Source organism: Herpailurus yagouaroundi, unplaced genomic scaffold (genome assembly GCF_014898765.1).
Source record: "Herpailurus yagouaroundi ecotype Mexico unplaced genomic scaffold, PumYag 198, whole genome shotgun sequence".
Taxonomy (NCBI): domain Eukaryota; kingdom Metazoa; phylum Chordata; class Mammalia; order Carnivora; family Felidae; genus Herpailurus; species Herpailurus yagouaroundi.
Window position 1 is genome coordinate 35,089,618 of NW_024412429.1, and position 21,805 is coordinate 35,111,422.

The window sequence follows — 21,805 nt, forward strand, 5'->3', positions numbered from 1 at the left end:
GCCCCTCGCCCGTTCATGCTCTGTCTCTCTCTGTCCCAAAAATAAATAAAAACGTTGAAAAAAAAATTAAAAAAAAAAAAACAAAACAAAAAAAACAAATGGTAAGATCATGACCTGAGCCAGAGATATGACCTGAGCCGAAATCAAGAGCTGGACACTTAACTGACTGAGCTGAGCCACCCAAGTGCCCCAAATAGTCTTTAAAATTAAGTTCCTTTTGGGATGCCTGGGTGGCTCACTCAGTTAAGCATCCAACTTTGGCTCAGGTCATGATCTCGTGGTTTGTGAGTTCTAGCCCCACATGGGGCTCTGTGCTGACAGCTCAGAGCCTAGAGCCTGCTTCAGATTCTGTGTCTCCCTCTCTCTCTGCCCCTCCCCTGCTCACACTCTGTGTCTCTCTCAAAAATAAATAAACATTAATTTTAAATAAATAAATAAATAAATAAATAAATAAATAAATAAATTTAAGTTCTTTTTGAGATTATACATTAGCAGTGTTTTTTTTTTAATTTAAACTTATTTATTTACTTTTATTTAAATCCAAGTTAGTTAATATACAGTGTAATCATGATTTCAGGAATAGAATTTAGTGATTCATCGCTTAAACATAACACCCAGTGCTCATCCCAACAAGTTCCCTCCTTACTGCTCATCCTTTCACCCAATACCCTGCTAGAAACACTCAGTTTCTTCTCTGTATTTAAGATACCCTTATAGTTTGTCTCCCTCTCTGTTTTTATTTTTGCTTCCCTTCCCCTATGTTCATCTGTTTTGTTTCTTAAACTCCACATATGAGTGAAATCATATATTTGTCTTTCTCTGACTGACTTATTTCTCTTAGCATAATACACTCTAGCTCCATCCAATGGCAAGATTTCATTCCTTCTGAGATGATACATTAGCAGCTGTTTTATTTTTTTTATTTTTATTTTTATTTTTTTTTAATTTTTTTTTCAACGTTTATTTCTTTTTGGGACAGAGAGAGACAGAGCATGAACGGGGGAGGGGCAGAGAGAGAGGGAGACACAGAATCAGAAACAGGCTCCAGGCTCTGAGCCATCAGCCCAGAGCCCAACGCGGGGCTCGAACTCACAGACAGTGAGATGGTGACCTGGCTGAAGTCGGACGCTTAACCGACTGCGCCACCCAGGCGCCCCCATTAGCAGCTGTTTTAATAGTGTTTTCATAAACATGGCCTAAGAGAGGTAACATGGTCTACTATTTATCTAATGACTAAAAATAAAACATTTTGATTAATAAGCCTATTAAATTATTATTTAGCATAAGGAACATATGTTGGTGAAGAAAAGTAATAGAAGGAGTCAATACAGTGGATGTTACCAAAATGCCAAGGAAAAATCCTCCAGAAAACAATTCAGCAATCATCAATCAATCAATCAATCAATCCTCTTATGAAATGAAAAGCCCTAACCAGTAAGGGGAGCATTATGGAATAAAGACCCTGTATTATAGGAAGAGCAAGCCTACGTTACTTTCATGTCGCCACAGAAAAGAGAACAGATTTCATTGTTTTTCCACTATATGTAAAAGAGTTTCCTGAGTCAGGAATCAATGCCATTCGAGGAGATAAAATGAGACCCTGTTACACTACTGTTCCAGCAACTTCGCAGGCATACAACAATGACACAGTCACACACCTTACACTTTGAATGGCTGCCCTGGCATTGCAGTGGTTGGCACTAACAACTGTGAGTGTTTTAACCCAAAATGAGCTTCTCTCTGGTGCGCACTCACAACTGCACGGATTTGACTCAGATGTCCAAGAGCTGGAATACTTTTGAACTTCCACAGCTCCTGCTCCACATCTGGTAAAGCCCATTGACTGAAAGGGGAAATAGGCTTTCCGTAGCCAGGTAATGGTAAGTCACCAAAAGGACTCTCTCCAGTTGCTGACGCCAAACCCTCAGGCTCAGAAAGTCTCAGAAAGCAAAACAAAGTTCGTAAAGATTCCTAATCGGCATTTGTCATCTTTTAGAACTTTTGGCTCCAAATTGATGCTATTCTCCTTGATCTTGCGGTTCTGCAAAGTAAAGAGATTTTTACATGCTTATTGTCTCACGTTTATGTCAGCTTGTTTCCCCGTCTGTATAACGAAGCGCTCCTCAGCGACAGACTAGCTCTTGGTGTGACTCGTAAACCTGATTCAGCCTCGAAACAGAAATCAGATTAACAGTTGCAACTCCTGCAACTGCTCAATGTAATTCGGAGTAGAAACGCTGGTCCTACAATTTGAGAACCCATTTTAATGGCCTATAATGAACTGAACAGACTGAAATTTTTCAGGGGATTTAGGTTAGCGATAGGCATTTGCCTTGCAAGGTAACACAAGCATTTGGCAGATATTTAAAGCATGCTTTATTATGTTTCTGGGGTTATGTCTAAGCAGGCTTAAACAACACGGGAGCTTGAAACATTCCATGATTTTTAATAGAGATAGCACCTAATTTAGAAAGGCAATTACAAGCAGCTGCAGAACAGATTTCATGAGAATAAGCCATGTGGGATAGATGCCGATGTTCCCCAATTGGCAACATGCTGAATTATTACTCCAGAGAAAGGTGTTTATCTTCAGTAATAATTCTCAAAACCTAGTATATCGATCACTTGCACCCATCTCCTGGGTGTGCGTGTTAAAAATGAACTGGGACTGGCACCTTACATTTCCTGAATTAGCATCTCTAGAGGTGATCATTCGAAAGCTGCATTTTAACAAACATCTGATGATTCTGATGCAAAACGAAGTTTGAAACCCATAGGTTTTATGAAGATCCAGAGAGATGTACACATACTTTTACCGAGTGGTAGACGTGCAGGTTACGGTTACCAGTCCTCAGGCAAGGTCCGCCATGGACTGGGAGGCCCCTGCCTCACCATCTGGCTGCCAGGAGTGCTGTGAGGGCAGAGATGAGGTGCTGCCCACCCCCTGGCCCCTGCAGCGAGGAAAACCTCTTCCCACTGAAAACACGAGACACAACACACTCCTCACACTTCTGATGAACCGACATACAACTGAAAAGGACTGCAGACTCTCCACGCTGGGAATGCACTCATAACCCAACCATCCATTTGACGAACTGCTACAGGAAAATGGGCCTAAATATTCAGCGTGCCTACAAAAGGACTCAAGGTGATGCCATCTTAATGTGGGGCAGAGCTTCCCAGCTCGGATACCGTGAATCCCTGAGAACAAGTGCTCTGAGTTCTACAAGTTCCCTGTAGCCCTCCCAGAAGCCAAGGCCACCATCTGGTCATCCAGAGGCAGCCCCGTTCACTCCCTTGGTGCACCATATAAAAGCGTCGTCACTTCTGTGGTGTTTTCTACACGAGGCAGGAGTTAAAACGACAACAGTGTTGGAAGCACTGCCTCATTCGTAAAAGAGTGCCAGTATGTATTTGGGGGATTCATCTCATCATTTAATAATCAGCCCACAGATATCTGGTGCGGGAATCTAACAAAGTTGAGAATGCAGGTGTTTCACCAGAACAAAAAACATTACACAGCTATTGCCTTTTAGGTCATAAAACTGATAGGTCTCCTTTGAAGGCTGGTGGATGATCCAAGGTCACCCTGCATCCTTACTGTGTGCCAGGTGGTATGCTTGGTGCTGAGGATATCTCAGGACCAGAGAAGACGTGGACTCTGCCCTTGTGGAGCTTACTGTCAAGCAAAGCACGCAGACTCAGAAGTATTGACACAAACTGTCTACAACATCGGGATGTGTGCTGTGAAGGTATGTGATGAGGAACGTGAACCAGTCTAGAAGAGCAGACAAAGCTTCCCCGAGGAAATGACAGTGAACCTGAAGCCTGCAAAACGAGAGACCAGCTAGGAGATGGCAGGCACGGAGACTCTAGGCAGAGAGAAAGTATGTCTGAGAACCAAGGTGGTTGAAGCGTTAAGTTTAAAAAGGAGCCTGACAGAGAGAAGGCTGGAGAGCTGGGCACGGGCCTGACAACACAGGACCTTGCAGGCCACGTTCAGAATTAGGGTCTCAATTTCAGGAGTAATGGGAAGTCACTGAAAGTGTCAAGCAGGGAGACAGACTTCCAAAGAATTGTTTTAAACGCAGACTCTTAGGCTCTAGCCCGGAAGATTCTTCATGGGCTGACCTGGGCTCCCAAATCTGAATTCTGAGGAGGTCTCTGGGAATCTGATGCAAAGTCTAGGAGCTACTGCTGTGGAACGAGTCATCTATGGGCCCAGCCTGAGCAGACAGCCTGTGAAATAGCCCTTAAAAGAACAGTTACGGGGCACCTGGGTGGCTCAGGGGGTTGAGTGTCCAACTTTGGCTCAGGTCATGATCTTGCACTTCATGAGTTCGACCCCACATTGGGTTCACTGCTGTCAGCCTGTCAGCCAAGAGCCTGCTGCAGATCCTCTCTCCCACCCCCACTTGCACTCACCCCTAAATAAATAAATAAATAAATAAATAAATAAATAAATAAATAATAAAGGTTATTGCACGAAAGGAACACATGCTCCTCACATTGTTAATTTATCTGGCCTTGTTATGTCAGCTTCCAGATCAAAAGCAATGCCAGCAGAGCACTCATTCTGGTGACCCTCTGGCATCCGAAACGGGTGAATGGAATGGCGGAGCAGATGCTGTCAGGACAGTTGTGCTGGGGGAATCGCCGTGTGCTCCCTCCCCCGGCAGCCTCACTCTGCGGCTGGAGGTAACCAGGGCTTAAATAGCTCAGCTCCTCCATCCCTATGCTGGGAAGACTCGATGTGTGCTTTACAGGGACGCCCAGAGTGTTCGCAGCAGGCCCGCGTTCCTGCTGTCTCCAAGCCGTCATCGGTAACACGACAAGGCTTTCACTGCCCGTCTTCCTTTCTCCATCTCACTTCCTCACTCCCCTCCTGATGTCTGCCTCACCTCCCAAATAAACCACATGCAACCGAATCTTTGTCTCAGGGTCATCTTCTAGGCATGCAAACGGTCTCCCGCTGGGAGTGCATTTAAAAGTGCACTTAAAAGAAAAAATACAGTGCAGTCTGGCTACAAAATTTAGTGAATTATTACAAAGGATGCAAAGAAAATGTGTTAAAACCTGAATAAAAAGTTCCATCCATGTGAGCGACAAATATGGGAAAAGAAGAGAGAACATAATCTGGTATTAAGAGAATCGTCTTGAATGCCATATTCAAAGTTTAACCTAGGAATGTCAAAGAAATGGCCAGCCTTTCTTTTACTCTTTTACAGTTCTTATACCGTGCAGCAAGTAAGTAACCTATTCTTCTTGCAACATGAATACAAACTAACATTTACTGAGGGCTTACTACTTACTAATACTTACTAGTACTTACTAGAACTACTTACTAGTTCTTAGCATTGCACAGCTCACTGTTTCATCCCTAAATCCAGGTTAAAGAAATCACAATCCAAAAACTTTATATTTACTTTTAAAATGAAAAAAATATATTAAATATGTTCATACAGATTCACTTACAGCCAAGAAGCCAGCTTTTACCCTGTTAATTCTACCTTAAATCAACCACCCTCAAGCCACGAGATATACTTTTTGTTAACAACTTTTCTTTTATTAACACCTACTATATGTTGCCATCTCATGATCATTTGTATCTAAAATACCAAGTGCCATTCTGATTGCTGGGAGAACTAGTGACTGCCTGCAGTAGGAAAAACCAAAATAATCTGAAGCCAATTTTTTCAAGAATTTTAAAGAAGAAATTTAAAAATTTAAACAAGTAAATAAATCTGTGTTATTTTGAAACATGTTGTTTTTTCAAACATGCAAAATGAAGCATTTAGGTTGAAATATCAAAATGTCTGCAAGCATCTCTTAAAAACACTTCTGCATAAAAAATACAGTGAGAAGAAAATCTTGGTCAAAAATGTTCACCTCAAAACCTAAGGGGCCATTTTGATTGTGTCCCTCACGTTTCCTTTGACTGCATGTAACTAATCCAATCTCTCAGGTCACTTCTACTTATGAAAAAAATAAAATAAAAATAGTAAATCTGGGAGGAGAAAGACATGAAGAAATCTGAACAAAGTCTCTAAAATCATGAGTAACGGAACACTCATTTACCACAGCCTGGCACCCAACAACGAAAGCAGACAACCTAAAGAAATTAATCTGAAGACACGCAAGTGTAAGTGTTCATTCACACAAAGTAATGGCGGGTCAGAATTCGCAGACTCAAAAGACAGTATGGGTTAAAAATCCATGACATGGAAGAATATTTAGATACGAAACGTGTCATAGGTTATATACAGAAAACTAAAAACGCCTCAGGTGATTCCATGAAGAACCATGAGCACACCTCACAAAAGACAGGTCACTGGAATGGTCAGATCCACTTTGATGGTTTTGACGTGACTTCTGAGTTAGAAAAAGACCCCAGAAAACCAGCCCAGGAAGATTCTGCTGGGAGGAGACTCTGGTCCTCGGAATCTGGCCTGGAGCCCAGTCGGTCAGCGAAAAGCCTGTGAGCTAGGCCTGCTGGCACTTCGGAGTATTCTGCTGATATTTTAAACATTACCTTGGCTTCTGAAATCTAAACACTAGGTACTTTCACCACCTTGTGAGTCAGAATCAATGAACTCTGTATCTGTAATTGTTACTATATGAATTCGTACTTTATTTGTCTTAAAGTTCCTTATATATGATATGATCTCACTTTGGAGTGCTGGGTTGGGTAAAATGAGTTTATGTTTCATTAGTCATGGATTTAAGGGTAAAAACAAAAAATCCTCTTCTTGTTATTAATTAATTAGCTCCGCCCCCCCCCGCCATCCAGAGGATAAAATTGCTTTCTCTAAGAATACTGAGACTTGAAATGCCATTACTCCAACAGCACTGCTGTGAATTTAGAATCAGATTTATTAATTAAAATGTCCACCTATATCTATCATCTATAAGAATGGAAGTTACAAACTATTTCAATAAAAAACTACGTAGCCTTAGGTTTTAAAATACTCCATAAAAGAAACTTCCAAAACCTAAGTACTAAGGCATATCTTTCCACTAATCTGCTTTGTTTTTTTTAAGTAGTGTCCTCAGTTAATGTAAAGGCACAGACCTTACTTAGAGCTTAAAACATACAAACTCAACTCTACAAGTGAAATCAAAACTAAATGCCTGAGCTTATACAGTTGACCCTTTAACAACATGGGTTTGAACTAAGCAGGTCCACTTATACATTTTTTTTTTTTACAATAAATATACATACACTACTATAAATGTATTTTCTCTTATTTATGATTTTCTTATTGACATTTTCTTTTCTCTAGCTTAGTTTATTATAAGCATACCGTATATGATACATATAACATATGAAATACGTGTTAATGAACTGCTTACATAACTGGCTAGGCTTTCGGTCAACAGTAAACAGTAGGCTATTAGTAGTTCAGTTTCTTTGGGACTCACAGGTTATACTTGGATTTTCAACTGTGTGGGGGAAGGGGTCAGTGCCCCATGTCATTCAAGGGTCAACTGTACTACAATTAACATCTTAATAATTAAAAGCAATAACATATATGCGAGTACTTGGCATGGGCATGAAAAAGAACACCCATTTTTCACAAAAAATCGGACATCTTCCTCATAAAGGATGGCTCTATATACCGATCGGTTCATTCAGAAACATGAACTGGCATGAAGTAAAATGACTGGAATTTCTAAACTTCTAACACCCCCAAAGTGTGACTAAAAGATGAACAAATAAGAAAGCCTGTCTGATTTACATATGCTTGTATCAACTCTCCATTTTTTTTTAAGTCCAACCACTTATCTCCACCATTTTACATGAAATGAAATGCATTTTCAATAATGCCCAAGAAAAGATAACCACAGAATACACAGCATCTGAGATAGAAAACCTCTTTCAACCAGAGTACTTCTAAACATCACTAATATTATCACTTTAATTACCTGATTTCAGGAGATGAAGAGATTTCATTTGTGTCTGCCCTTTTATTTCTTGGAAATGATGGACTAGCCGGAGGCATCTCACCACTTAAGCGGTCTGGGAAAATTCGGTCTTTATTCAAATTGATTTCTGAATAGGGACAGTTGGCAGCACTAAAATATTAAAAGAAAAGCACATTCTTAGAACATCCATTAGAACATACTTTAATTAAAGTGACAGGCTACAGAATATACAACTCTAAAACTTAACTGTTATGTTTACATATGTATATATGTAGAATTAAACATACATTGTGAATATTTTTGTTTCTATTAAGGTTTATTTATTTATTTTGAGAAAGAGAGAAAGAGAAAGAGAGAGAGAGAGACAGAGGAGAGGCCGCAAGTGGGGGAGGGGCAGAAAGAGTGAGAAGGAGAGAGAAAAAATCTCAAGCAGGTTCTTTGCTATCAACAAGGAGCCCAACGTGCGGCTCAAACTCACAAACTGTGAGATCATGACCTGAACTGAAATCAAGAGTTGGACACTTAACCACCTAAGCCACCAGGTGTCCCTAGTGTATGAAATATTTTATCTCTGAGACATAATTTATTTAAGTCTATTCTGATAGAAAATATGTCTTTGCACTAGATGTTCAGAACACAACCTGATGAAATCTTTGCAACTGTGCAATGATCACTGAAGGATTCTGTCTGTACACGGTCCAAGGGCAGAGCCTGTGCGTATCTGTAGGAACAATCAGCCCCAGGGGAGAAATGCTTAAGACATCATAGGAGGGTTGGTGTCAGAGGTAGGACAGAGAAAGACTGATGGACAGATGGAGCAGATCTGCTTCCTAAAGTGATCCTTCAGGCTCAGGGTCACCATAGGCCATTTCATTTCCTTCATTTCATTTCCTGTTGGCCTCCAAAGGAAGGAGATTCCCCCATGTTCCTGTCTCCAAGCCCAGACGTACACTTGATATGCTAAGCAATACATATATTTATCTGTAGTCAATCCTGTTTCTGACAGGAAAGGAGACCAGATGCCAACTTGGATAATGACCCATCTATCTCACTTCCCTTCTATCGGTGACCCCTGGACTCCTGGTTGGTCTCTCAGGTCCCATGTGGGGATCATTTCTGTTATTCATGCAAAGGAAATCTAGGTCACTAATTGTTAAATCAACATTAAGTCAGTATAATCCTCTGCCTAGGCTTCAGCTTTCCATCTTCAGAACAACTGGGCAACCTCTGAATCTCAGGCTTCCAATACATAATGAACCCCTCCAACTAAATGCCCATCCTGCCCCTCTGTTTTTTAGGAAGTCTCCTTGTATCTATAAGTGGTTTGGATCTTGGATAAATTATTCTAGTGTCTTATATGTTCTTTTCTTCTCTCTAGGTGATAATCACCCAGGGAAAAATTTTAAACATTTAAAAATTTTTTAAACATTTTTTAAACATTTAAAAATTTTAAATGTATGTCTATTTCCACCAAGAGAACCAGATACACTCTCCTAGGAGAAGGAGGGAAGAGTTTGAAAATGCTCCTGATTCTGATAATGGCCTATGAAACCTACCGCAGGTATCTTGAAAGCTAAAATACAATCTTAATTTTATTTAACTAAACATTCTGCTACACTGGTACCTATGCAAAAGACAAAAATAAATAACATATGCTCACGTGTTGACAAAAATGTGTATAGTGCTAACCCAACAATAAAAAAATAACTAGTAATATTTATGGAGCACTTACTATATATCAAGCATTGTGCTAAGTACATTCCGTTCAGTGTTTTACTTAATTTTCACGACACCCTATGAGGAGGGCTTCTCATGAGACAAACTAAGGCTTAAAATGCTTAGGTGGCTTGTCTTTAATTATTTCATTAATTTGTTCAACAAGTATTTATCAAGTATCTATTAAGTGCTAATTATCTTTCTAGGCACTGGAATCACAACGTAAAATACAATGACAAGATCTCTGCTCTCATGTCGCTGATATTCTAGGGGAAGTTGGGCGCTACACAATTGCAGATATAAAGCAGACAACTTTACACACTGACAAACGCCACTGAGTATGACTGAAGAAAGAACATGGGGCTGTCACAGGGGTCACAGGGCTGTACAGGAGGAAGGGGCTCTGTGAAGCAGCAGCCTTTGAGCGGTGCCTTCAAGGTCAGGAAGAAGCCTGCTCTGTCAACACAGAGGAAGAGCATTCTAGGAAACAGCAAGGGTAATGCCAACACAGGGAGAGCTAGGCCTGCCTGGGGGGAGATCAGCGATGGCCGAGTGTGTGAGCAAAGGGAGGGCACACACTCGTGGCAGGCAAGGGAAGTATTGTGTAGGGCCCGGTAGGCCCTGGTCAGGAGTTCCGATGCTTGGTTTAAGTTTGAGGTGAAGCCACTGGAGGACCTTCAAATGAGGAAATGATATGATTTGATGTGCAATTCAGAACAATCCCTCAGGATGCTTTGTGGAGAGAAGATTTCAAGGGTCCAGAATCGGAGCAAGAAAAGTGATATAAGAGTGAAGATATCATGGTGACTTCGATTTGGGTGGCTGAAACAGAGGCAAAGGGGCCAGTCATGGTACCTCTGCGATCCCTTCAAGGGAGCCCGTGTGTAGATGGGAAGTAGGGAAGGACCTCGAACAAGGATTTAAGAATGGCCTTTAGGATTTTGGCTTGAGGAGCTGGATGGAAACAGGAACGCCTTTTCTTTTCTTTTTCTTCCCCCCTGAGATGAGAATGACGAGGACAGAGGCAGATTTGGGGACGAGATCAAGAATGGTGGCATGTTTATTAAACAATCAAGTAGACATGGTGCTTAGTAGCTCAATAAGATAAGCATACTATTTCATTCGTCTTACTCAGCATGGGCACACTACTGTAGCTCATTTTTATTCATTTAGAAGTGATGGGAAGGAAAATCCAGCTCCAACCAACGTCTCTTTGGAACAATAATCCTTCGAGTACTTCATGGACCCCTTCGTGGGATTATGTGTAGTCAGTGTTTATGGACACAAGCGACAAAAACCGATTCTGCCTACGCTGAGCCGAGGTGAAGTTACTGCAAGGGCATCAGACCGCCTCCAGGAAGGCTGGGTTGTCAGGCCTGCCCAGGAAGGAAGGTCCAGCCAGCACTTGCTCCCAGACACGGTCTGCACACGATGGGGCTGCTGGGACTGAGGCCCTCACTCTCTCCGCAGACGCTCAGCCGTTTTCTATGTCCCGCCCAACCCCCAATTCCACAGCAGGTGTGATCTGCCTTCCCATCACTCGTCCTGATGGAAGACCCAGGTGACAGCCTCCGCTCAGGGACATTTCGGGTTTTCTGTCCACACTGTAACTGCCACAGGCCTGAAGAAGGGGAGGAAGCCCTGTTCCCCAAGGCTCCCCTGAGGGAGGGGGAGCCCTGCCTTACTTTTACCTTGATTTCAGGCAAAACAGAACATAAAAAAAAATAAAACTCTTAACAGATTTCAGGCCAAATATAAACGTCCCAGGGTCGCCTCATAATAAATACGTTTAAAACCAAATTCATCATTGGGGCGCCTGGGTGGCTCAGTCGGTTAAGCGTCCGACTTCCGCTCAGGTCGTGATCTCGCAGTCCGTGAGTTCGAGCCCCGCATCGGGCTCTGTGCTGACAGCTCTGAGCCTGGAACCTGCTTCGGATTCTGTCTCTCCTTCTCTCTCTGCCCCTCCCCTGCTCGTACTCTGTCTCTCTCTGTCTCAAAAATAAATAAAAACGTAAAAAAAATTTAAAACCAAATTCATCATCTTCGATGAACTCCCTTCTTCTGAAGAAAAAAGAGAAGAAATACAGCCAGCTCCTCCCGCTATTCTCAAATCTCTGTTCCCGAGAAAGGAAACATAGTAGCCAAGCCTCGCATCGTCATCTTTAACTCTGTTCTATTCTTTTTTCTTCACATTGTGTATTTTTATTGCAAATTTGTCTTCTTAGCATTTTGTGACAGCGGGAAAAAATCCACATACAAATCTTTTGAGTTCTTTTGGCAAACAAACAGTATACTGCTATCCCCAGAATCCTGCAACCGTCATGTTTCCCTCACAGGGAAGCACCTGGCTTTCCAATTACTGAATATCTATCTGTACATCTACCTTAAGGTTTTATCAGATACGTAGAAAGCGAGGAAAATGAGAGTCCTGTTCTTAACCCCGCCCCCTCCCACACTGGGAAGATCCATGGTATTCTTAGATGGGCTACGTCCCCAACTACAGACTAGACTAGAGTCATAGTTGACAAGTCTTGGAATGTAAGATCCAGGAGAACAGCCCCTTTACCTATCTGCTGAATAAGTGAAGGAAGAATCTCTCTCTCTCTCTCTCTCTCTCTCTCTCTCTCTGTCTGTCTCTGAGATCCCCCACAGATAAACTTGGACAGCTCACAGACTGGCAAGACTGCAGACCAGGAGAAGACTTACTGTCTACATAATCTGCCTGTGTTGATTTTTAGGGCCAGAGAGGAATTCGAAACTCTCAACCTGAAGTAGAGGAAGTGATCGCAGCCCTCCACACAGGGATTTACTAATGGGTCAGGAGGATCTATCAAGGCAGGATCTATCAGTTATCGATTTTACATTAACACCCTCTCTTCTCTCGAACCCAGCATTCTCTCAGCACCTAGCATTCGGACACCTGCTATGGGATAAAGGGGGAAGCCAGTGGGTTCCCAAAGCGGGAGAAGATAAAAAACAAGGTGGGTGGGGGGATGCCACAAAACGCAATTGAAGTGTGCTCCAGGGATAGGGGATGACCATCCAGAGGGGTGACCAGTGCCCTGGACAGAAATCAGGAACCTGGTCTAAACATGCTCTGCTGCTCCATCCACTCCTGGCTGATGAGTAAGCACAACTTGTGAGGCTCCATCTTCTCACTCGTAAAATGAGGATGCTAACAGCAGCAATTTCCGCGGCTCGAGCACATCACACACACACGCTAGGCACTTTTCTTGCACTTTCTCACTTAACTCCCACAACCCCAGGAAGCTGCTCCTCGTCTAATGATCGTTTTGCAGATGTAGAAACGGAGCTTAAAAAAGGGAACTTGCTCAGTGTCAGTCCATCGGCTCTTGGCAGAGTCAGATGTTGAACTCTGGCTGTCCCCTGCCACACTGGATGGGGGCAGATAGTACCCTGCAATAGCAAAGAATGTCCTTATCTTTAATCTGTGACAATCCAAGCCATCTCAGTACCATCTTCTAGCCAGATGCTGCTGTCCTCTAGCTAGTATGTATTCTGCCAATACTTAACCTCTTGGCCAGTTTCCGTGTTCTCACATTTACAAAGTTCATACAGTTTTGAAAGCCAGTAACTTCACAACTCACCAGTGCCGATCAAACTTGTGTGGAGACAGTGGGTTCCCATCAGGCTTCTAATCATCTCCAGTTTCTCATGTACTAAGCAGCGTATGTCACGTATACATGGGTGCACACATGTATACATATACACGCAACTCTTTACCATTACATAGTTCCTCAGGGAGCAGAGGAAGAGATTCACGTAGGATTACACAACTATCTACCATACGAATTGAATTAGAGTACATGCTGTTCTATTAGCAAACAATTCCCTGTCAGCTCTACATACAAATATCCCACCAGTCCCTCTAAGGAGGCAGTTTTTCCCAGGAAAGACGGGTCCAGCTTATTAGAAAGGTGGAAGGACTGTCTTCTTCACTGCTCCCCACGTCACCTTTAAAATCCTTTTCATCGTGAATACGTTTATTTAAACAATTAGGTAACACCTGTGGTTTTCTAAATGATCGCATAGTCATTGTCACACTCTGTCATGACAAAAACCTGTAAAAAACATGAGGCAGGCTCTATCAGGCCCCTGTGCTTTACGCGAGAGTCCAGGAGTTACAAGTAGAGACTTAAGAGCCACACAAGCCTGGGTCGAATCCTGGTTCTGCCACTGTCTGACCCTTGGGTGTGCACGTAACGATTCCAAACCTGTGTCTTCACTGGTAAACCAGAGATGACAACAGTACCTGCTTCACAGAGCTGCTGTGAGGATTTAGTGAGATCACACAGGTAAGTGTGGCACGCAGCCTGGAACACAGGAAGTCCTCAATGAACCTCACCTGTTACGATTACTCAAAAAGGAGAAGAGGAGTAACACTTAACCCCTACAAGGTAAACGTGCATCAGTAAAAATAAACCACAACATTAAGAGCTCTGTAACACGACTCATTTGTGAAGCCTCTCCGCTTCCTACAGGAAAAGGGTGCTACTCCAGTCACACCTCTCCAAAAATCTGTTTACGCCAGACTGGCCTCCTTAGAGGTAGGGACCCTCCCTCTGTGCAGCCCGTCACCTAACTGAGCACTGACACGAAGCAGGCACTCAGTAAGTGTATGTTCGATGCATGGATGGATGGATGCTGAAATAATATGCTGTTTAGAGTGTGCAGGTGTGTGTCCAAAGGTACTAACTTTTAAAACTTTCCATGGACTTTACCAGTACCTTTTAGAAGCTGTTGGAAATACTCTCCATTTTTTTTTCTTGTTTATTTTCTCCAAGATCAAATCTTATGTAGAAAAGATTTACTTCTGAAGGCACTAGATATGCAGAATATCTACTTTCATATAATGTTAGTTCTCTTTTCTTTTTTTTTTTTAATTTTTTTTTTTCAACGTTTATTTATTTTTGGGACAGAGAGAGACAGAGCATGAATGGGGGAGGGGCAGAGAGAGAGGGAGACACAGAATCGGAAACAGGCTCCAGGCTCCGAGCCATCAGCCCAGAGCCCGACGCGGGGCTCGAACTCACGGACTGCGAGATCGTGACCTGGCTGAAGTCGGACGCTTAACCGACTGCGCCACCCAGGCGCCCCAATGTTAGTTCTCTTTTCATCACTTCCCATTCTTTGACCTTTCAGTAGCCCAAATGAATGAATCACCAAAGGGAAACACCATGATAAAACCCAGATTGATGCTCCCTTGCTAGAGACAGGAGTAAGCAATCTGACTACTGAATATCCCTGGGGATAAGAATAATGTCCACATTCAACTCACTCACTGATTATTTACATTTCAACATCTGAAAACATAACACTCTCAAATTTCACTGCCGAGACACATGTTCTATTTCTAACACCTCTTACGTCAAATTCAACTATTATAATTTTTCAGAGAGGCAAACAACAACTGCTAGTCAAAACATAGCCTTTTGCTTACGTGTTGATAAAATGGATTATTCTTGCTAAAAGAGCAACTTTCCTTGTTATCTAAGCAAAGAATGCATGTTTTGATTTATGTAGTTTCTCAGTAAATTAATCCAAAGAGAATTTTCTCATTATGTTTTCCTAAACACAGCATTCTCAGCAAGGACAAAAATAAGTGCCAGTGAAATGAACCTTTCAAAGAATATCCATGATGTTGCAGCTCTTCCACAGTCTACTAATGAAATGGAAAACCAGCTGTGCCTGTGAAGGATTAATATCCTTCCACATACAGAGCTCTGAGTGTTGTAAACCGGACAGCACAGCCAGGGAGACTCAGGAGAGCCAGCTGAAAGGGCCAAGAAAAATGGAAGAGACGATGCAGCAGGACCTGACAATGGTTGTTGGGTGCTTTGAACGGCATCCCGAGGCTCTTGTCAACCAATAACTCTGGCCTGGACTCACCCACAGAACTGCTAGTTGCGCCCTCCGTATGGCACAGAAACAAATGCTGCTTCTTTATCAACACATGTCTTTGAAGCCATGACTTCTTCTTTGAGTGGAAGAAGGACTGGTTCCAATTCCACTGAATGGTTTCTTTTTCTTTAATGTTGATTGTTTTCTTTTGAGACAGAGTGCAAGTTGGGGAGGGGCAGAGAGAGGGAGAGAGAGAATCCCAAACAGGCTCCTCACTCAGTGCAGAGCCCGATGTGGGGCTATATCTCACAACTATGAGGTCATGACCGGAATTGATATCAAGAGTTGAATGCTTAACTGACTGAGCCACCCAGGTGCCCCCGCTGAAAGGTTTCATTACCACATTTCTCCATAAAAATCTTCCATGATTCTCCTTGTAATTTCCCCCTTCTTTTAACAAATACAATACTGCATATCTCTGAAGAAATGCTCCAAACATAATCACTTAAACTTTGTGAAATGGCTGTGGCCCAGCTGAGGAACCCCCAGAGGTCAGTGGCACAGTTGGGAAAAGGTGGCCATAATGAGCGCCAGTCCATCAGGCAGGGGACAGGATTGTCACCAAAGACCCTGCCGTGACAGCAAACCTCTCTGCTCAGACCTAAAGCACTACTAAAGAGATGATGGACATTGCTGCACGGTGGGTTTCCTTCCCAGAAGGCCAAAACAATTCTTTTTGTAATTTTCAACTGAACCCCAATAGCGTGATCTCAATTTTCATGCAATTTTAAGACTTCTTTATTCTTTTCCTTCATAATTTAAGCAAACTACCTTCACTCCAATGAACATCTTGGGGTTGTGCAGTAGAAAGGTACATTTGACAAAGGTCCAATATTAGTTACTGCTTTGTATCTTATGTTTAAATTAAATTCTGTGTAGCTTTCATATTTCCATTAGTCCTGGAGTTCTTTGAATGTTGGGTCTATAACTAATTCATGGAGCAGTTCCTTGTGAGACAGCCAGAGGGCAGTGGTCAACAGCACAGATAGACTGGGTGCTATTCCCTGTTCCCCTCACACCAGCTGTCTCTCCAGTGCCACAGTGGCCTCATCGAAATTTGGAAAAGGCACCCCTGGGTGGCTCAGTCAGTTCAGCATCCGACTTTTTTTTTTTTTATATGAAATTTATTTTCAAGTTGGTTTCCATACAACACCCAGTGCTCATCCCAACAGGTGCCCTCCTCAATGCCCATCACCCACCCTCTCCTCCCTCCCACTCCCCAACAACCCTCAGATTGTTCTCAGCTTTGTTTTGTTTTTTTAATTTTAATGTTTATTTATTTTTTTTCGAGAGAGAGACAGAGTGTGAGTGGGGGAGGGGCAGAGAGAAAGGGAGACACAGAATCTGAAGCAGGCTCCAGGCTCTGAGCTGTCAGCACAGAACCCGACGCGGGGCTTGAACCCACAAACCGCAAGATCATGACCTGAGCTGAAGTCGGACGCTTAACCGACTGAGCCACCCAGGTGCCCCATATTCTCAGTTTTAAGAGTCTCTTATGGTTTGGCTCTCTCCCTCTCTAACTTTTTTTTTCCTTCCCCTCCCCCATGGTTTTCTGTTAAGTTTCTCAGGATACACACAAGAGTGAAAACATACGGTATCTGTCTTTCTCTGTATGACTTCTTCATCTCGGCTCAGGTCATGATCTCGCAGTTGTGAGCTCTAGCTTCACATCAAGCTCTGTGCTGTGGGCGCAGAGCCTACTTGAGATTCTCCCTCTCCCTCCCTCTCTCTGCCCCTCTCCACTGCACACACAAGCACTCTCTCTCTCTCAAAACAAATAAATGAACATAAAAAAAAATCAGAAGAAAATAATACTAAAACTAATAGGGGTTTTTTGAAGGTTATTCATACTTATAAAACAATTAGAGCAATATGCCGTGTGGAGTAAATACATGCTCAATAAACATGAGTTATTATTGAAAAAAACTCAAAAGTATTTACTGCAGGAAATAATTTATTAGTATATAATGGAAATTTAGCATGCTAATGAGTTATTTCTGGCATGTAGACTTAAAACATGTCTGAAAATAATCCAGCCACCTTCACTCAGCAATACTGAACAAACTTTTAAGACACGACATTTTTAACACTCTTCCAACTAATCATGTAACTCCAGGTTTGCAGTTATACAAACACTGAAAGGGATTTTTTTTTTGATTTTTTTTTTAATTTTTTTTTTCCTTTCAACGTTTTTATTTATTTTTGGGACAGAGAGAGACAGAGCATGAACGGGGGAGGGGCAGAGAGAGAGGGAGACACAGAATCGGAAACAGGCTCCAGGACCGCGAGATCGTGACCTGGCTGAAGTCGGACGCTTAACCGACTGCGCCACCCAGGCGCCCCCTGGAAGGGATTTTTAAATGGATATCTGCAAATGTAATCAGCACCCTATGTTCACACTATTTACTCTGGAACAGACTGAATCCCATATAAACCCCACAAGGAGTGTTGCAGAAGGAAGATAAGCAATATTTGAGGATGCAGAGATGAAATAAAGAAAGAGGAGAAAATAATTACACCCATTTTACAATTCCTATGAACTCCTGGAGGCACAGGCAGCACAATCTTCAGATTTTTCAAAAGACCTGGATTCACAATGGGCACAAACTAGATAAACAAGGGATCCCCTTCTTCACTAGGCAATCCAATTAACTTGCAGTTAGAACATTTACACTGACAAAGGATTATTTTAACACATCTCTAAACAGGTGATGCTTTTGTTCCTTGAAAACCTCAGTGTTCAGTAATATATTTTAAAATGTCTGCAAGGACCCCCACATTGCCTAAACAGTACATCAAATTTCTAATGTATAAATTTGGTTTCTTTTTGAAGTTCCTGAGGGGGTCAGAGAAAAATAGTGAAAAATATTGTTTTGAATCAGTGCATAGTTTGACTACTCATATCTGTGCTTCTTGTGATCTGTGCTGATAATCTGTGATAATCTCAACCCTCATTATTCAAACTGTTGCGTCCCCCAATCATACCAGATTTTACCAAACAGGGCCTGCCCTCTTCTCATTATTAACGGTCAACCCAGAGTGACTCTTTCAGAAGGTAAGTATCTATACAACTAGTCTGGCTATCAAGAAAAGGCAAATAGCTAGAGCGAACCTATTTTAAACTGTGAATGCATTTTCTCCCAGAAACACTTAACTAAAGACATACTCCTCGTTTTTCCAGGATCACCATGGTAACCACATTTTTTTTTTTTAATAGAAAACTACCTCACATGTATTTAGCATCATGGAAACCACGATCTTATACACAGGTGGGACAGGCACTCTCTATCTGGCCACGTAAGGAATTCCCACTTCAGTGGCAGCACCACATACCTGTGAGGGCCCAGGTGTCTCACTCTCTTAAAATGACCAATCCCTTTACATCCTGGGGTTGAACATCCGCCATGTTCTGAAGCTTCCATTAATTCTAAGGAGCCTATAAGAAAGCAAGGGGAAGAAAAAGCGAGAAGAGAAAGGAAGGGGCATAAAGTTAACCAAAGGCTGTGAAACAAAAATTACAAATATCTTAAAAGTCTTTAAAGATTTTTCCCTATGCTTTTGTTCACACTATTGATCTTTCTTCAACAGCGAAATGGTACACTTTGATCTAACCCTCTATCAAGGCTATAAATTCCAGAAATACCTAATTGTGAATTAATGAGGAGATGCTAAACGATCTTCAAGTAAATAACATAATTAGTTTACGAATACTTGTACACTGAAAATTTCAAACATGCTACCCCCTCCGTGTTTTATAATGCTCCCTTATGCTGACCACTTATGTCCCTGTGTAATGTGCTAGACTCTGTTCTAAGCATTCCCATATATACCTCTATGAATATATATATACACATGTATCAAGTCTTTGGTCTTGTATCATTTTGTCGCATACAAGGGATAGCACCAATGTGCACTATTCTGAAACATTTTTTTCTTTGGTCTTTAACTTCATGTCTTAAAAATCTTTCCATCTCAATGATAATATTCTTTATGATTGTTGCACAGTGTCTGTATCATGAGTGCACCAGAATTTAACTAATCTTTGTTTCCAAGGTTTGTTATTTTAAATATACTGCAACAAACAGCATGCATGTGGATTTCTTTACTTTTATGCAGCTTGTACATGAACCTGGAAACAAGTGAAGCCACTAAAACAGGGGACTGCACACTAAACTTTTAAAAACCCCACGATAATCTACTGTAATTTCTACATATTTTCTGCTACAATGTATATGCTTTCCTTCAAAGTTGAAATCATAGTATGTCAAATTCCCAGTGCACATTAAAAAAAAAAAATTGAACTTAAAGGGACTCTGCAATGAGGTTACTGTAAATCACATGCAGTTTTAAGCAACAATAGATAGGGAGAGCCCTTTTACACTCTGTCCAGTTTCTCCCAATGGTAACATTTTGCAAAACTACAGTATAAAGCCACTCACTACTGATACATTAGACTTTAATAGCCTAAGAGAACTGTCTTCCAAAAATTCAGTACCAATTTTGAAAGGTGATGAGTCCTTCTAAATAAAAGTTTAAAAATCTACATAAACTGTGCTTTTCACACATTATTTTTTTTTCTTTTATGTTTTTGTGACTACCACATAATGGAAAATGTGGGAAGAAGAACAGGATTCATGGAGAACAAACGTACAGGAGAGAAAACAGTAGAAAGAAAATGATAGGAGCAAAGAAAATATTAAGCACCCTACATAAGAAAATGGAAACATTCAATTTAAGTTATCCTTGCGTCTCTTACTCAAAGGAGGCTGAAGAGGATGCCCGGTTTTTGAACACCAGCCCACAGGGTGAATATCAGGGCAATCCGCATCTACCCAGTAATCATAGCAGCTGTTCCAGCCGTCAAAGTGAACCTGGAAACAAAAGGAAATTACCAGTACAATTCATAGAAAATTCCTACCATTAAAGTTCTAGCCACCATGTAACCATTTTTATTTTCTTCTAAAGTATGTAGATTCAATACCAAATAACATTTTTTAAAAATTTATTTAAATTGCTTCATTTCCCCTATGCCAAAAAAGGGACTTTCGACCTATCTTCAAATGATCTGTTCATCAATAAATGTCTTGCCAAAGACATCATTCCAGCGGTACTTTTATAGATATGTGTGTCTTCCAACACACACACACGAGTTATGAGTACATAACGTCTTCATATGAGCCACACCAAAGAGCCAATAAATATTACTTAAATAACGAATAAATCAGGAAGGGAGGGAGGATGGGAGTGGAGAGGAGAAAGGCAGGAGTACCTTTCACTTAAATGTCAACTCTCCCAGAATTATGCTAAAAAGGCTCTTTATTTTTTTTTATTTTTATTTTTTTCAATATATGAAGTTTATTGTCAAATTGGTTTCCATACAACACCCAGTGCTCATCCCAAAAGGTGCCCTCCTCAATACCCATCACCCCCCCCACCCCCCCGCCCACCCCCCATCAACCCTCAGTTTGTTCTCAGTTTTTAAGAGTCTCTTATGCTTTGGCTCTCTCTCACTCTAAACTCTTTTTTTTTTTTTTCCCTTCCTCCCCCTCCCCCATGGGTTCCTGTTAAGTTTCTCAGGATCCACATAAGAAAAGGCTGTTTAAACAGGGGCGCCTGGGTGGTTGACTTTGGCTCTGGTCAGGATCTCATGGTCTGTGAGTTCGAGCTGGCATTAGGCTCTGTGCTGACAGTACGGAGCCTGGAGCCTGCTTTGGATTCTGCGTCTCCCTCTCTCTCTATACCCACCACCCCACCCTGTTTGTTCTCTCTCTCTCTCTCTCTCTCTCTCTCTCTCTCTCTCTCTCTCTCTCTCTCTCAAAAAGGAATAAACATTAAAAAAATATATTTTTAAGTCTGTTTAAACAAACTCAATGTCCTATTAGAAATACACCTGGTTTATAAAATATCTCTTCATCAAATGCATGTCTAAGTATCATTTTTTTCTCTCAAATAATTACAGTATCTCTCGAAGACGTTTTATATGGTGGTCGGAGCCATCTTTACCAGCCACCGTGTGAAAGAGCCATTGGTCTTTCAGGCAGGGTCACTAAGGATCAGCTATGTGTCTTTTAAGTATTACATGTATTTTATTTTTTAGGATGAAAGGATATACTGAAAGGCTATATATATTTCACTATTACATCAAATTTGCCAGCTAGACCTTTTTAAGTCTGTGAATCCCTTACTAACAAGACAACAGATGCCAGATAGATAAAAAATACAAACGTGTAAAACTGAATAA

General features: G+C 41.6%; 1 protein-coding gene across 8 annotated transcripts in view; it reads right to left on the reverse strand.

Annotated features, from left to right (window-relative positions):
* The window catches only part of L3MBTL3 (L3MBTL histone methyl-lysine binding protein 3), a 127,257-nt gene that overhangs the window by 26,235 nt on the left and 79,217 nt on the right, over window positions 1–21,805 (reverse strand). For all 8 annotated transcript variants that reach the window (XM_040449230.1, XM_040449228.1, XM_040449231.1 and 5 more), the window contains 3 exons: window positions 20,321–20,435; window positions 18,898–19,000; window positions 7,927–8,076 (listed from right to left, as the gene is read on the reverse strand). In XM_040449230.1, the coding sequence (XP_040305164.1) occupies window positions 7,927–8,076; window positions 18,898–19,000; window positions 20,321–20,435 (368 nt within the window). The remainder of the gene's footprint in view (window positions 1–7,926; window positions 8,077–18,897; window positions 19,001–20,320; window positions 20,436–21,805) is intronic.